This window comes from Mytilus galloprovincialis, chromosome 5, assembly GCF_965363235.1.
Source record: "Mytilus galloprovincialis chromosome 5, xbMytGall1.hap1.1, whole genome shotgun sequence".
Classification (NCBI taxonomy): domain Eukaryota; kingdom Metazoa; phylum Mollusca; class Bivalvia; order Mytilida; family Mytilidae; genus Mytilus; species Mytilus galloprovincialis.
The window spans coordinates 10,632,207-10,648,236 of record NC_134842.1 but is presented as its reverse complement, the minus strand read 5'-3'; the positions used below and the strand labels follow the sequence as shown (position 1 = coordinate 10,648,236).

General features: G+C 34.7%; 1 protein-coding gene across 1 annotated transcript; it reads left to right on the top strand.

The window, feature by feature from the left end:
- The first annotated feature begins 1,107 nt into the window (after positions 1–1,107).
- Positions 1,108–4,182, top strand: LOC143076994 (uncharacterized protein KIAA1958-like). The gene is made up of 4 exons (XM_076252884.1): positions 1,108–1,694; positions 2,209–2,466; positions 3,015–3,161; positions 3,503–4,182. Exons 1-4 carry the CDS (start codon positions 1,235–1,237, stop codon positions 4,180–4,182), a joined length of 1,545 nt encoding a protein of 514 aa, XP_076108999.1. The 5' UTR covers positions 1,108–1,234.
- The last annotated feature ends 11,848 nt before the right edge of the window (positions 4,183–16,030 follow it).

The window sequence follows — 16,030 nt, the reverse complement described above, 5'->3', positions numbered from 1 at the left end:
TGTTAAAGTAAACCATTATGGGCAGCCTATATATTCCGACACCCAATTATTCCGACACCCAAGTAGTCCGACACCCAAATAGTCCGACGTCCAATAGTTCGACATCTTATAAGTCTGAAATCGAAATGTAGCAAAAAAATGTACTTTTTTATATAAGAAATCTAAATAAACTTTTTAAGGCTCTCCCTTGACACCATCTGCGAGTATGGTCTTGAGGAAACAATGATAGTCCGTCGGAATGGGGACGATAGATGGCTGACCCGTGTTAAGAGAGAGCCATATCTCTTGCACGTTAAAGACACCCTTGTGATTTCGAAAAAGAGTAGGCTAATGCCGCTACAAGGCAGCACTTGCACCCGCAAAGTGGAAAGGGGTTAATATAAGTTGCAAAACTTGTTTCCCAATCCACTATAAATAAATATGTTTAAACTAAGGATCGTTCAATATTAAGAATAGGACAATTGGGTTTCGTGGGAACAGGAGAATACTGAACCAGACTCAAATTGGCAGCCACTTTTATCGGCCAATCAAGATAGCAGCCACTTTTGTCCAGCAGCCAATTTTGATGATATGTCTAAAAACCCAAAAACTGCATGAGACCCAAACGTTCCGAAAATCGTTCATTCTTAGTTAAATGCAATTTATCAGCGGAAATCGACAATTTCACGGCTTGTACTGTTTTTAAAAGCATTTCATTCCGTTTTAAATATGTATGTGTAGATAGAGGTCTGTTCGTTATTATATATTCTAAAATTGATATTCAATATACAACAGGCTGTTAGCAGTCGATTCAATATTCAAATTTAGTTGAAAATCATTAAAAAGCATACGTCGTTTTATAACCCTTTCAAGCTGTTGTAAATTCGTTTATTAACCAGTTAGTATAATTATAAGCTTAACTGTCCTATCATTATAATAGGTGTCAATACATTATTTTACCCAAAATAGTCACCCCGGTCCATTATGACTTTTACCCGGTCCATTATGACTCATATCCGGTCCATTATTGATTTGTTGCCAGTCCTTTATGAGCACGTGCAATAATGTTGAAAAACCAAAAAAAAAAAATGGCTGACATCAGTGTCCGCTTCGATTTCAATTTTATGTTTTGAAAAGATCTGTGCAACTTTTCTGTGGAATTACCTACAAGTCCAGGACTGCGTAACTTCTTTTAGCAACATTTTGCGTGCTATATTTAGAACCGGAACTCTATAGACGCAGACGACAGTACAGTATGGCAGGCCTTGTTCCTGCAAAAATATCAGACAGATACGCCAAGAATGGCGAAGACATGCTTGATGTTTTGTCTCATGACATAATGAGGTACGAAATGCTTGCAGAGAAGGAGACGTTCGACGCTCTTACCTCCGTCCTGCAAGGGGAACAATCCCATGACAATGTCGAGCTACATGAAATCGAAGTAAACCGCTTGAACAATGACAACAACAACAATGACGAAGGTGATCCGACGGAAACACACGAGCAGCGTGACACAGGAAGCAGTAGATTTAGATCAGTTTCCAATGAGGACACAGACGAATTTCTCAGGAAAAATGTAAATAAAAACACGGACTACAAAACAAGATCAGATGTTAAAACTTTCTACACCTGGGCACAGCAAGTAGGAGAGTTTAGAGAGCTGCAGATGATTCCGTTTAAGGAACTAGATGCTATTTTAGCCCGGTTTTACTTAGGTTAGTTTAAAAGTTTTTTACTTCAACTTAAAGACTCCTAAAAATATGTTATTATGGTAATGATTTTTGATAAAATAGATTTGTACATGCTTTAGCCAGCTTCGTGACGGCTTACGGATAGGAACATGTATACTGAATTTTTTAGTCTGTCCAATATCATTCAGGACATCTTGTTTATATTTTGTAATATCAGTCTGTCCGTCCTATACTAACTTTTGAATTTCAGCTGAAGTTACGCTTGTATGTAGGCTGAATCCTTGCAAACAGCTAGTCAGATCTTCATTGAATTTTGTACACTCATTCAAAATAAGAAAATTAAAATGAAAATTCAATACAAGTTAACAATTTCATAGCACAATTTACCGTGTGAGACATCTGTGTTTTCTTGTTGATATCAATTGATTTTTGTATGATACATGTATATTTTTTGTATTTCATGTAAATTTTGTACATACAGAGTGAGGATACAGGCTGAATGGGGTTAATGTTCACTTTTTTATGTTTCTATTTAAAGGTGTAAGGAACAAAGAGGGACAGGAGTATGAACCAGACACGCTTACAGGATTCCAGAATAGTATTGAGAGACACCTGAAAAACAATAAAGTTGTAGTGGATTTGAAAAGAAATGACGATTTCAGCCATTCAAGAAAGGTGCTCGAGGCCAAAAGAAAGCAATTGAAACAAGAGGGAAAAGGGAATAAAAGAAATAGAGCTGAACCTATAGACACACAGGAAATCCAAAATCTTTATGACAAACAGCTGCTTGGTTCAGGTACCATTAATTTATTTTTACAAATGTACATTTTTGTACATCACAATAGATACTGAATATTGGATTTCAATATTTAAAAAAACATGGTGCTATATCAATTTTGATGAAAGTTTTGGGATATAACAAATTTAGTGTCATACAGGAGACATTGTACTGCATTTGTACAAATAGCATGAATATAGTTTTTGATTTTCCTACAAACATGACAAATGAATGTCAAGATAAATTAGGTTAAAAAATTAAATGGAATGAAGCTAATTAAAAAAATTGTTTTGTTTTTATATCCTGTCACACAAAGTGGCAAGGTATAATGTGATTTCATTTGAGTGTCCGTCTGTCCATCCGTCTGTCCCCCGACGGTTTCCTGATGATAACTTGAGAACAGATTGACCGATTCCAATGAAACTTTGTACTGTTGTTAAGCATGATTAAAAAAACAGGCTAAGCTAAGTTTGATTTTCAGAAAAATCTGTTTACTGGTTTCGGAGTAAGACCATTTAATCTCTGGATAGTGCCCTATTTTTAAATTTATCGTTGTTTATTTTCAGCTAATCCCACGTCACTACTAAACACAGTCTGGCTCAACAATGGTGTTTTCTTCGGATTCAGAGGTCGTCAGGAGCATGCATCCCTCCTTCTTGGAGACCTTACTATGAAGCAAGACTCCAATGGGAAAGAATATGTGGAATTTAATGGTTAGTTCATAGCACATGTTGTGCACATATGGTACACAAAATTTTCATTTACATTGCAGTTTATCAGAGGTAATTTTAATAACTTGTTGGGGCATATAATTTTATTCATGTCTGTTTCTCCTTACGCCTGATACAAATTTTCATCTGACATAAGCTTTTACCCACATATTTACGCTTATTTCGTGCAACTGTCTGTTTGTTTGTGTGTCGTTAACACACAAACCATTAAAGTTTTGTTCAACAACAATAATAAACTGCTATCTATTTAGCATAAAGTGTCATTCCAGTGTCCTAATGATGTTTGATATTGAAAGCATGTGTTTGTTTTTATAATTTTTCAGAGAGAACAACTAAGACGAGAACTGGCGCCAAGTCGTCTGACTATAGAGCAGTAGCACCTAAAATGTTCGAACAAAAAGAAAACCCAAACTGTCCGATAAAAATGTTAAAATTGTACATCAGCAAAAGACCAGCAGATCTTCAAAATGACCCATCATCCAAGTTTTATTTAAGACCTTTGGACAAACCTAAGGAAGATGTATGGTATTCACATCAATGTATTGGGAAGAACAAATTGGGGACTATGATGAAAACTATGGCCGAGGCCGCACAGTTATATGGCCGTAAAGTCAATCATTCAACCCGTAAAACTTTTGCAACCAGTTTGTTACATTCAGAGCGCCCACCTACTGAAGTTGCCCAGCTAGGCGGATGGAAAGGAATCTCGACACTCACACACTATAATTTTCCGTCTATGAAACAACAAGACCAGGCATCAAATATCATATCAAATGTTGTCATTCCTCCATGTTCCAGCAATCAGAATGAAACGGCACCTGAGAATTCAGATAAGGATACCAGTGACTGTCCTGAATATGATATTCACATTGTTTCCTCTCAAGAAAAAACTCTTGATATTCATTATGACAAAGAAAATGATTCAGAGCTATCTATGTTTGAAAAACCATCTCAGGCTTCTAGCATTGTTAACAATAGTGTAAGGATTGTTGCCAATCTTTAATTTAAAACAATATCTTTGGTTTCTGGATATTAAATAATGACTAAACAACTTTTAAAAGTATCAGAGATTATTATTATCAATAATAATAAATACAGGTAAATGAAATACAATATGTTAAAACGTTTGAATGTGTTTTTCGTGTATGCGTTATTACCTCTTGGATTCTTTTAAGCTTGGTTCAAATTCGTTTCGTTATAAGAAAAATCCGGTTTTTATAAGACTTAGCACGCCTTATCCTTGCGTGTAAGAATATAGTCCGTTGCCGGTCAAGGTTAAATCATGTAAATAACTGTCAGTACGTACATACATATGAATTATAAAGAAAGCAAGCATAATTTCGTACGTCTCGACACCGATTCAACGATATAAAGCATGTAAATACAAGTAACTAAAGAAATGTAGGATTCATAACAAGCTAGAAAACAAAGATGTTATTCGAACGCCACATGTTGGCGGAATTTCGTAACGTTAAATCGGCAACTGTCAAATTTGCCGGGAACGACGTTACGTTTACAAAAAGGTACTGCCGCGATATTTAATGTTCACAACACTGCCCTCCGTCAAAAATAGAATTTCGTCTCGAAATTTAAATAACTACGAAAGATTAAATCATTATATACAATCGAACAAAATTTAAACAAGCACCTGCTGTCTCAATAGAATATTAAAATTAAGAAAATTTGTTTTTGTCTAAATCACGAATAACCTACCACGATCTATGACACGTATACATAATGATAAAATTGTACGAACGGCATACAAAACAATATGCATATAAATAATATCAACAAATGTCTAGTTTTGTGTCTTTTCAATATAAATAAATGTTTTTTTTTTAAATTTTCAACGTCTTCTTTTCCAACAACTTCACTGTATTATCGGTTCGTCTCTTTTTGTCCTCTTCTTCTTTGTTGCTCCTTCTGTGTTCTCTTCTGCTATCTCGCTTCTGTGTCAATTTTTCGTCTTTTCTTCCGTTTCCTCCAATCTTTTTGTGTATCTCGAGTTACATGTTCCTCATTCTCAAATTCATTCGTAGTTTGGTCTAAATCTGTTTTATGTAAACCTTCTTTCAGTTGACTTATCTTTTCCTCCTGACAGAACATGTTTCCATCCTCTTCTGTAACAGTAACTGGAACATTTTCATCTGTAACACTTAAATTATCTTCTGTAACATGTTGCAAAAGTTCAGGCAACATTTGGACATCGACCTTGTCCGTCTGATTACCCTTATAATTTGCACTTGTAATATTTCCTATATATTCACACATGTCTGCATGCGTACTTGCTACCATAATTTTTCTACTATCTTCAACAACTGGTTCAAGTATAGAATACCGGCTGGACAATCCTTCTGTGTCATAACCCTCTCCAGCAATAATTATCTCAGAATTGGCTGGTATGGTAATTGCTTCTTTTATCCTAACTCTAGCTATACCATCTATTTGTCTTGTGGTTTGGCATTCTATCCATTCACCATTTAATTGGAGTCCCCTCTTGCAGTTGATAGTTATGTCCTTTTCATCTATCAGGTCACATCCTAACAATACCTTATCTCCAATTGGGGCTACATACATGGGCCATGTGAAAATCTCATTTCCTAGTTTCATCTCTATCTGTGCTATTCCCCTTGTTGTCATATGCTTCCCAGCCTCTGCAACCACTAAATTCCTTGTTGCCTTCTTCAGTTCTGGTCGCATGTCTTTTGGAATTTTAGAATACAGTTCCTCACTCAAAACTGTCACCTCCGCTCCAGTGTCAATAACTGCCTTGGTTTCAACCTTGTTAATGACCAAAGGAACAGTAATGGTAGCTGCCCTCACCCGATCAATGACGATATTTTTCTCTATTGCCTGACTCGGTTCAGCACTGCCAATTACATCACTAGGTGTACTCTTCTGTAATTCATCAAATCCCTCAAACAACAAATTCAAGCTCAGATCATGAGTCAATGCATCAAATTCATCTCCACATGGTCCATTCCTGGTAGTTATATCCTTAACTTCAATAATTTTATCAATGGCTGATACTTGGTCGACAGTCTCAGCCCTTATTAGTTTAAAGAATCATCTTGTGTCTCATTGCTGTTGGAAAAATCTCTGTTTTCTGTACTGCTTTTATTTTTCTTTGGTTTTTTACAGTCTTTGATGTAATGCCCTTCTTCGTTGCAATTAAAACATCTTGTGGTTCTTGTTTTTGTTCTTTTGTCTTTGTTATACGGCTGGTTTTGCCTATAACCTTGGTTAACATTTGGTTTGTTAAATTTTGTCATTTCCTTCTGAATTATCTCCCCTAATGACTGAGTGATCCCTCTTTCAAATTGTGTAAGCCTCTCCTCAGTTACATATCTTTTCCCGCCAACTTTCCTTATTTCGATATCATCTTCACCTTCATCAAAATCAACAGTTTCCTGCATACTCAGCTGACGGATGTTTCTATCTTTATTTCCTCTGTTATATGTTTCATACAGAGTCACCTGGTGGATAGCTTCAGTCATACTGGTAATTCTCTTTGTCAGTAATTCTATAGCAATGCTCTGGTCGGGTAATCCCCTTAGCATGTACTCTACACTCAATGTACTGTGAGTGGCTACGTCAATAGTTGGAAATGACCGTCTGACTAGCATTTCTACTCTGGAAGCATATTCATGGATGTTTTCTTTGCCCTGTTTCCTTAATGTATGCAATTCTTGTCTATACGTCTCTGGATAACCATGGTCACCAAATCTATTAGACATAGCTGCACATAGCCCAAAGAAAGATCTTTTAGTCTCTGGTGAGAGGTAGGAAGCATAAACCATTGCCTCATCTTTAAGTGCTGTTACTAATTCAATGGCTTTAGTATCAGTATCCCATCTGTTTATCTCTGCAATGAGCTCGAATTGCATAAAGTAGGCACTCCATGGATCTCTGCCGTTGTAAAATGGCACTCTGTTTCTTCTCCCATTGTCTATCTTGGAGTTTTCAATATTATGGTACTGTTGCTGTGGTCTGCCATATTGTTGCTGTGGTCTGCCATACTGTTGCCTAGGTAACCAGTTTGATACTGAGGAATTGTTTGGATACTGCTGGTAGTCTGGATGTTGCTGGATTTCAGGCATGATTGTACTCGTACAAGAATAGTTTGGACGATGCTGGATCTCAGGTATTGTCGTATTAGCATAGGCATATGATTGTTGTTGCTGGGTGTCTGGCAATGTTGTGGTATTATATGAGTAGGTTGGACGTTGCTGGGTCTCTGGCAATGTTATATTGTTGCAGGAGTTTGTTGAACGTTGCTGGGTCTCTGGCAATGTTGTATTGTTGCAGGAGTTTGCTGAACGTTGCTGGGTCTCTGCATAACTATTTGGACTTCTGATAACAGGTTCAGATTTACTCTCAGTGAAATGTTGAGCATTATTCTTCATCTGAAGGTTCTTAAAATTTCTTAATGCCTCTAACTCTTGTCTCATCTTTACCATTTCTTCACTCTCATATGATTTCTGAAGGTTTTCATTTCTTAATGCCTCTAATTCTTGTCTCATCTTTATTATTTCATCACTCTCACATGATTTTTCTCTTGTTATAGTCGCTATAGCACTATCACTCTTACTTTGAGTTGGGAAAAGAAATGGGTTTGTGCTTACTTCCCTTTGAATATTACTCACAGTACTACTAAATGGCCTGGAGCTTGTATTTATTTCCCCCTTGTTTAAACTAATAGCCTGGTTTGAGGCTAAATAATTATGAGACGTGACATCCCCAAATGAGCAGGTATCAATATTTGTAGATGCAACAGACCAAGTGGGAATAATTGGACTAGCTAATGTGGTAATTCCCCTACTAAGTGAATTGGACCCCTGTGGTATACGAGATCTGTCTCTTAAATTATACATTTTACTTTAATTGCTAAATGAAATCAAGAGTTTCAATTTACTAATCAACTTGGATTAAACTTTATCCTTGTTAATCTTGTAGTTTTTCAGAATTATTCAACTTAGATTACTTTTTTTCCTTGTTGAAATAGAAAAACAATTTCCTATGTCTTACTTTTAAAACACCTTTTAAATTATGAATATATCCTTAGTTTGTGAAATAGACTATATAAATAACAAATTTGAAATAGACTATAATTTTTTCAACTTTGACCTTATCCAAATATTATTATCTACAACTTAGATTTATATTTATCCTTGTAAAAAAGAAGCTTTTGAAATAGACTTTAATTTACAACTTTGAAATAGACTATAGTTTTTACAACTGGACCCTATTGGAAAATTATAGTCTAATACTTAACTTGGATTCAGATTTATCCTTGTTAAAAATAGACTCCTAAATTTAAACTCAACTTGGATTAAAATTTATCCTGGTTGAATATGGCATTTACTTTTACTATATTTAAACTTTCAACTTAGATTAAAATTTATCTTTGTTGAATTGTACCCTGAACTAATTTCAACTTGGATTAATATTTATCCTTGTTGATATATATTAAATTTTAAATTATGACCTTTTCAACTTGGATTAGAATTTATCCTTGTTGATATAGATTCTGACTATCTATTATATTATATCCTTTTCAACTTGGATTAGTATTTATCCTTGTTGATATAGATTCTGAGAACTATTATATTTTATCTTTTTTCAACTTGGATTAGAATTTATCCTTGTTGATATAGATTCTGACTATCTATTATATTATATCTTTTTCAACTTGGATTAGAATTTATCCTTGTTGATATAGATTTTAACTAACTATATTATTTTATTTCAACTTGGATAAGAATTTATCCTTGTTGAATTTAAAATTACTTAATTATATACTATAATTTAATTATATTCACCAACTGTACTATCTATTTCTCAGCCTTCGTTGAAGTGTCTTTTTTTTATGTTTAGGTTTTTTTTTATGTGTAACCAAATATCATAAAATATGGACAAAAACAATGTATGTACTTAACAAATGCGTGCCTAATAAAATATTCACGTAGATTCTTAAAATTTTCTTAAGAAAGAAAACTAAATTCGCTGCCACCAGTGTAAAGATTGTTGCCAATCTTTAATTTAAAACAATATCTTTGGTTTCTGGATATTAAATAATGACTAAACAACTTTTAAAAGTATCAGAGATTATTATTATCAATAATAATAAATACAGGTAAATGAAATACAATATGTTAAAACGTTTGAATGTGTTTTTCGTGTATGCGTTATTACCTCTTGGATTCTTTTAAGCTTGGTTCAAATTCGTTTCGTTATAAGAAAAATCCGGTTTTTATAAGACTTAGCACGCCTTATCCTTGCGTGTAAGAATATAGTCCGTTGCCGGTCAAGGTTAAATCATGTAAATAACTGTCAGTACGTACATACATATGAATTATAAAGAAAGCAAGCATAATTTCGTACGTCTCGACACCGATTCAACGATATAAAGCATGTAAATACAAGTAACTAAAGAAATGTAGGATTCATAACAAGCTAGAAAACAAAGATGTTATTCGAACGCCACATGTTGGCGGAATTTCGTAACGTTAAATCGGCAACTGTCAAATTTGCCGGGAACGACGTTACGTTTACAAAAAGGTACTGCCGCGATATTTAATGTTCACAACACTGCCCTCCGTCAAAAATAGAATTTCGTCTCGAAATTTAAATAACTACGAAAGATTAAATCATTATATACAATCGAACAAAATTTAAACAAGCACCTGCTGTCTCAATAGAATATTAAAATTAAGAAAATTTGTTTTTGTCTAAATCACGAATAACCTACCACGATCTATGACACGTATACATAATGATAAAATTGTACGAACGGCATACAAAACAATATGCATATAAATAATATCAACAAATGTCTAGTTTTGTGTCTTTTCAATATAAATAAATGTTTTTTTTTTAAATTTTCAACGTCTTCTTTTCCAACAACTTCACTGTATTATCGGTTCGTCTCTTTTTGTCCTCTTCTTCTTTGTTGCTCCTTCTGTGTTCTCTTCTGCTATCTCGCTTCTGTGTCAATTTTTCGTCTTTTCTTCCGTTTCCTCCAATCTTTTTGTGTATCTCGAGTTACATGTTCCTCATTCTCAAATTCATTCGTAGTTTGGTCTAAATCTGTTTTATGTAAACCTTCTTTCAGTTGACTTATCTTTTCCTCCTGACAGAACATGTTTCCATCCTCTTCTGTAACAGTAACTGGAACATTTTCATCTGTAACACTTAAATTATCTTCTGTAACATGTTGCAAAAGTTCAGGCAACATTTGGACATCGACCTTGTCCGTCTGATTACCCTTATAATTTGCACTTGTAATATTTCCTATATATTCACACATGTCTGCATGCGTACTTGCTACCATAATTTTTCTACTATCTTCAACAACTGGTTCAAGTATAGAATACCGGCTGGACAATCCTTCTGTGTCATAACCCTCTCCAGCAATAATTATCTCAGAATTGGCTGGTATGGTAATTGCTTCTTTTATCCTAACTCTAGCTATACCATCTATTTGTCTTGTGGTTTGGCATTCTATCCATTCACCATTTAATTGGAGTCCCCTCTTGCAGTTGATAGTTATGTCCTTTTCATCTATCAGGTCACATCCTAACAATACCTTATCTCCAATTGGGGCTACATACATGGGCCATGTGAAAATCTCATTTCCTAGTTTCATCTCTATCTGTGCTATTCCCCTTGTTGTCATATGCTTCCCAGCCTCTGCAACCACTAAATTCCTTGTTGCCTTCTTCAGTTCTGGTCGCATGTCTTTTGGAATTTTAGAATACAGTTCCTCACTCAAAACTGTCACCTCCGCTCCAGTGTCAATAACTGCCTTGGTTTCAACCTTGTTAATGACCAAAGGAACAGTAATGGTAGCTGCCCTCACCCGATCAATGACGATATTTTTCTCTATTGCCTGACTCGGTTCAGCACTGCCAATTACATCACTAGGTGTACTCTTCTGTAATTCATCAAATCCCTCAAACAACAAATTCAAGCTCAGATCATGAGTCAATGCATCAAATTCATCTCCACATGGTCCATTCCTGGTAGTTATATCCTTAACTTCAATAATTTTATCAATGGCTGATACTTGGTCGACAGTCTCAGCCCTTATTAGTTTAAAGAATCATCTTGTGTCTCATTGCTGTTGGAAAAATCTCTGTTTTCTGTACTGCTTTTATTTTTCTTTGGTTTTTTACAGTCTTTGATGTAATGCCCTTCTTCGTTGCAATTAAAACATCTTGTGGTTCTTGTTTTTGTTCTTTTGTCTTTGTTATACGGCTGGTTTTGCCTATAACCTTGGTTAACATTTGGTTTGTTAAATTTTGTCATTTCCTTCTGAATTATCTCCCCTAATGACTGAGTGATCCCTCTTTCAAATTGTGTAAGCCTCTCCTCAGTTACATATCTTTTCCCGCCAACTTTCCTTATTTCGATATCATCTTCACCTTCATCAAAATCAACAGTTTCCTGCATACTCAGCTGACGGATGTTTCTATCTTTATTTCCTCTGTTATATGTTTCATACAGAGTCACCTGGTGGATAGCTTCAGTCATACTGGTAATTCTCTTTGTCAGTAATTCTATAGCAATGCTCTGGTCGGGTAATCCCCTTAGCATGTACTCTACACTCAATGTACTGTGAGTGGCTACGTCAATAGTTGGAAATGACCGTCTGACTAGCATTTCTACTCTGGAAGCATATTCATGGATGTTTTCTTTGCCCTGTTTCCTTAATGTATGCAATTCTTGTCTATACGTCTCTGGATAACCATGGTCACCAAATCTATTAGACATAGCTGCACATAGCCCAAAGAAAGATCTTTTAGTCTCTGGTGAGAGGTAGGAAGCATAAACCATTGCCTCATCTTTAAGTGCTGTTACTAATTCAATGGCTTTAGTATCAGTATCCCATCTGTTTATCTCTGCAATGAGCTCGAATTGCATAAAGTAGGCACTCCATGGATCTCTGCCGTTGTAAAATGGCACTCTGTTTCTTCTCCCATTGTCTATCTTGGAGTTTTCAATATTATGGTACTGTTGCTGTGGTCTGCCATATTGTTGCTGTGGTCTGCCATACTGTTGCCTAGGTAACCAGTTTGATACTGAGGAATTGTTTGGATACTGCTGGTAGTCTGGATGTTGCTGGATTTCAGGCATGATTGTACTCGTACAAGAATAGTTTGGACGATGCTGGATCTCAGGTATTGTCGTATTAGCATAGGCATATGATTGTTGTTGCTGGGTGTCTGGCAATGTTGTGGTATTATATGAGTAGGTTGGACGTTGCTGGGTCTCTGGCAATGTTATATTGTTGCAGGAGTTTGTTGAACGTTGCTGGGTCTCTGGCAATGTTGTATTGTTGCAGGAGTTTGCTGAACGTTGCTGGGTCTCTGCATAACTATTTGGACTTCTGATAACAGGTTCAGATTTACTCTCAGTGAAATGTTGAGCATTATTCTTCATCTGAAGGTTCTTAAAATTTCTTAATGCCTCTAACTCTTGTCTCATCTTTACCATTTCTTCACTCTCATATGATTTCTGAAGGTTTTCATTTCTTAATGCCTCTAATTCTTGTCTCATCTTTATTATTTCATCACTCTCACATGATTTTTCTCTTGTTATAGTCGCTATAGCACTATCACTCTTACTTTGAGTTGGGAAAAGAAATGGGTTTGTGCTTACTTCCCTTTGAATATTACTCACAGTACTACTAAATGGCCTGGAGCTTGTATTTATTTCCCCCTGGTTTAAACTAATAGCCTGGTTTGAGGCTAAATAATTATGAGACGTGACATCCCCAAATGAGCAGGTATCAATATTTGTAGATGCAACAGACCAAGTGGGAATAATTGGACTAGCTAATGTGGTAATTCCCCTACTAAGTGAATTGGACCCCTGTGGTATACGAGATCTGTCTCTTAAATTATACATTTTACTTTAATTGCTAAATGAAATCAAGAGTTTCAATTTACTAATCAACTTGGATTAAACTTTATCCTTGTTAATCTTGTAGTTTTTCAGAATTATTCAACTTAGATTACTTTTTTTCCTTGTTGAAATAGAAAAACAATTTCCTATGTCTTACTTTTAAAACACCTTTTAAATTATGAATATATCCTTAGTTTGTGAAATAGACTATATAAATAACAAATTTGAAATAGACTATAATTTTTTCAACTTTGACCTTATCCAAATATTATTATCTACAACTTAGATTTATATTTATCCTTGTAAAAAAGAAGCTTTTGAAATAGACTTTAATTTACAACTTTGAAATAGACTATAGTTTTTACAACTGGACCCTATTGGAAAATTATAGTCTAATACTTAACTTGGATTCAGATTTATCCTTGTTAAAAATAGACTCCTAAATTTAAACTCAACTTGGATTAAAATTTATCCTGGTTGAATATGGCATTTACTTTTACTATATTTAAACTTTCAACTTAGATTAAAATTTATCTTTGTTGAATTGTACCCTGAACTAATTTCAACTTGGATTAATATTTATCCTTGTTGATATATATTAAATTTTAAATTATGACCTTTTCAACTTGGATTAGAATTTATCCTTGTTGATATAGATTCTGACTATCTATTATATTATATCCTTTTCAACTTGGATTAGTATTTATCCTTGTTGATATAGATTCTGAGAACTATTATATTTTATCTTTTTTCAACTTGGATTAGAATTTATCCTTGTTGATATAGATTCTGACTATCTATTATATTATATCTTTTTCAACTTGGATTAGAATTTATCCTTGTTGATATAGATTTTAACTAACTATATTATTTTATTTCAACTTGGATTAGAATTTATCCTTGTTGAATTTAAAATTACTTAATTATATACTATAATTTAATTATATTCACCAACTGTACTATCTATTTCTCAGCCTTCGTTGAAGTGTCTTTTTTTTATGTTTAGGTTTTTTTTTATGTGTAACCAAATATCATAAAATATGGACAAAAACAATGTATGTACTTAACAAATGCGTGCCTAATAAAATATTCACGTAGATTCTTAAAATTTTCTTAAGAAAGAAAACTAAATTCGCTGCCACCAGTGTAAAGATTGTTGCCAATCTTTAATTTAAAACAATATCTTTGGTTTCTGGATATTAAATAATGACTAAACAACTTTTAAAAGTATCAGAGATTATTATTATCAATAATAATAAATACAGGTAAATGAAATACAATATGTTAAAACGTTTGAATGTGTTTTTCGTGTATGCGTTATTACCTCTTGGATTCTTTTAAGCTTGGTTCAAATTCGTTTCGTTATAAGAAAAATCCGGTTTTTATAAGACTTAGCACGCCTTATCCTTGCGTGTAAGAATATAGTCCGTTGCCGGTCAAGGTTAAATCATGTAAATAACTGTCAGTACGTACATACATATGAATTATAAAGAAAGCAAGCATAATTTCGTACGTCTCGACACCGATTCAACGATATAAAGCATGTAAATACAAGTAACTAAAGAAATGTAGGATTCATAACAAGCTAGAAAACAAAGATGTTATTCGAACGCCACATGTTGGCGGAATTTCGTAACGTTAAATCGGCAACTGTCAAATTTGCCGGGAACGACGTTACGTTTACAAAAAGGTACTGCCGCGATATTTAATGTTCACAACAAATAGTAAAAGTAACATGATTGCCAATAGAAAAGACTGCAGTAATCCATTCAGTATTCTAACTGGCGCTGTTATTAATGGTGGAGTCATAAATCTAAACATATTTTCTGGGAAGAGGAAACGGGATGACTTTTCCAGCTCTCAAGAGTCTTAATAATTATCAGACAAGTTCCTAATTCAATCTGTATTTGTTGTCCTTGTTGAAAAATTTTGTTATCAGTAAATAATTAAGAAAATAAACAATTCCATTTTTATTGCCTCAGAACTGGTTAATAAAAGTATTAAGAAATGGGTAATTTAATAATGGACTGGTTATATATCCTCGGTCCGTAATAACGGCCCGCGGATTACTGTAATGGCCCTCGGCGTTGCCTCGGGCCATTACAGCAATCCTTGGGCCGTTATTACAGACCTTGGATATATAACCAGTCCATTATAAAATTACCCATTCATTAATACTATAATATAACGTGCATATTTGTCTTTATGTATGTAATAACGATTTTTATCAATAAAACGGCACGAAAGATTCAAAAAGATGTAAGACAATATACAATATATCAAACAAAAAAAACAAAAAAAACATCACTCCAGAAACATTTAAAAATATAGATAAAAAGTATTTATGGAAAGCCAGAAAAAAAAAGAATTGTATACTGAAGACCTACCGGAGACTGCTTAAATCACGTTGTGATGGGTCACCCACTGGCGAATTTAACCCTCTGTTGTGGCCAGACGGGCCCGGATCCCAGAGAAATATTTGAGTTTGGGCAATAGCCTGGGTCAATACCTTTGAAATTAGCTAGGTCCGGTTTTGAACTTTGCCGTGTGGATTTGCCGAAAAGTACCGAATGTGTGCACGTAGTTGGCATGGAAAACACGTAAATGGGCGACTTTAAACCTCTGTGGTGGCCAGACGGGCCCGGGTCCCAGAAAAATATGAAGTGCCGAATAGCCTAGGTCAATACCTTTGAAATGAGATTTGTCATGTTCGGAACTTTGCCGTAGAAATATGCCGAGGAGTACCGAATGTGTGGTAAATATAAAAAAATCACTATAAGGGCAACTCTGAACCTCTGTAGTGGCTAGACGGGCCCGGATCTCAGAAAAATATTTGAGTCGGGAATAGCCTGGGCCAATACCTTTGAAATGAGCTTGGTCCGGTTAGGAACTTTGCCGTAGAGATATGCCGAAGAGTACCAAATATGTGGTAAATATAAAAA

Coding starts and splice junctions, on each gene's coding strand:
- LOC143076994 (XM_076252884.1), top strand. CDS start 1,235: ATGGCAGGCCTTGTTCCTGCAAAAATATCAGACAGATACGCCAAGAAT. Junction 1,695..2,208: donor TTTAGCCCGGTTTTACTTAG/GTTAGTTTAAAA, acceptor TTCTATTTAAAG/GTGTAAGGAACAAAGAGGGA. Junction 3,162..3,502: donor AGAATATGTGGAATTTAATG/GTTAGTTCATAG, acceptor ATAATTTTTCAG/AGAGAACAACTAAGACGAGA.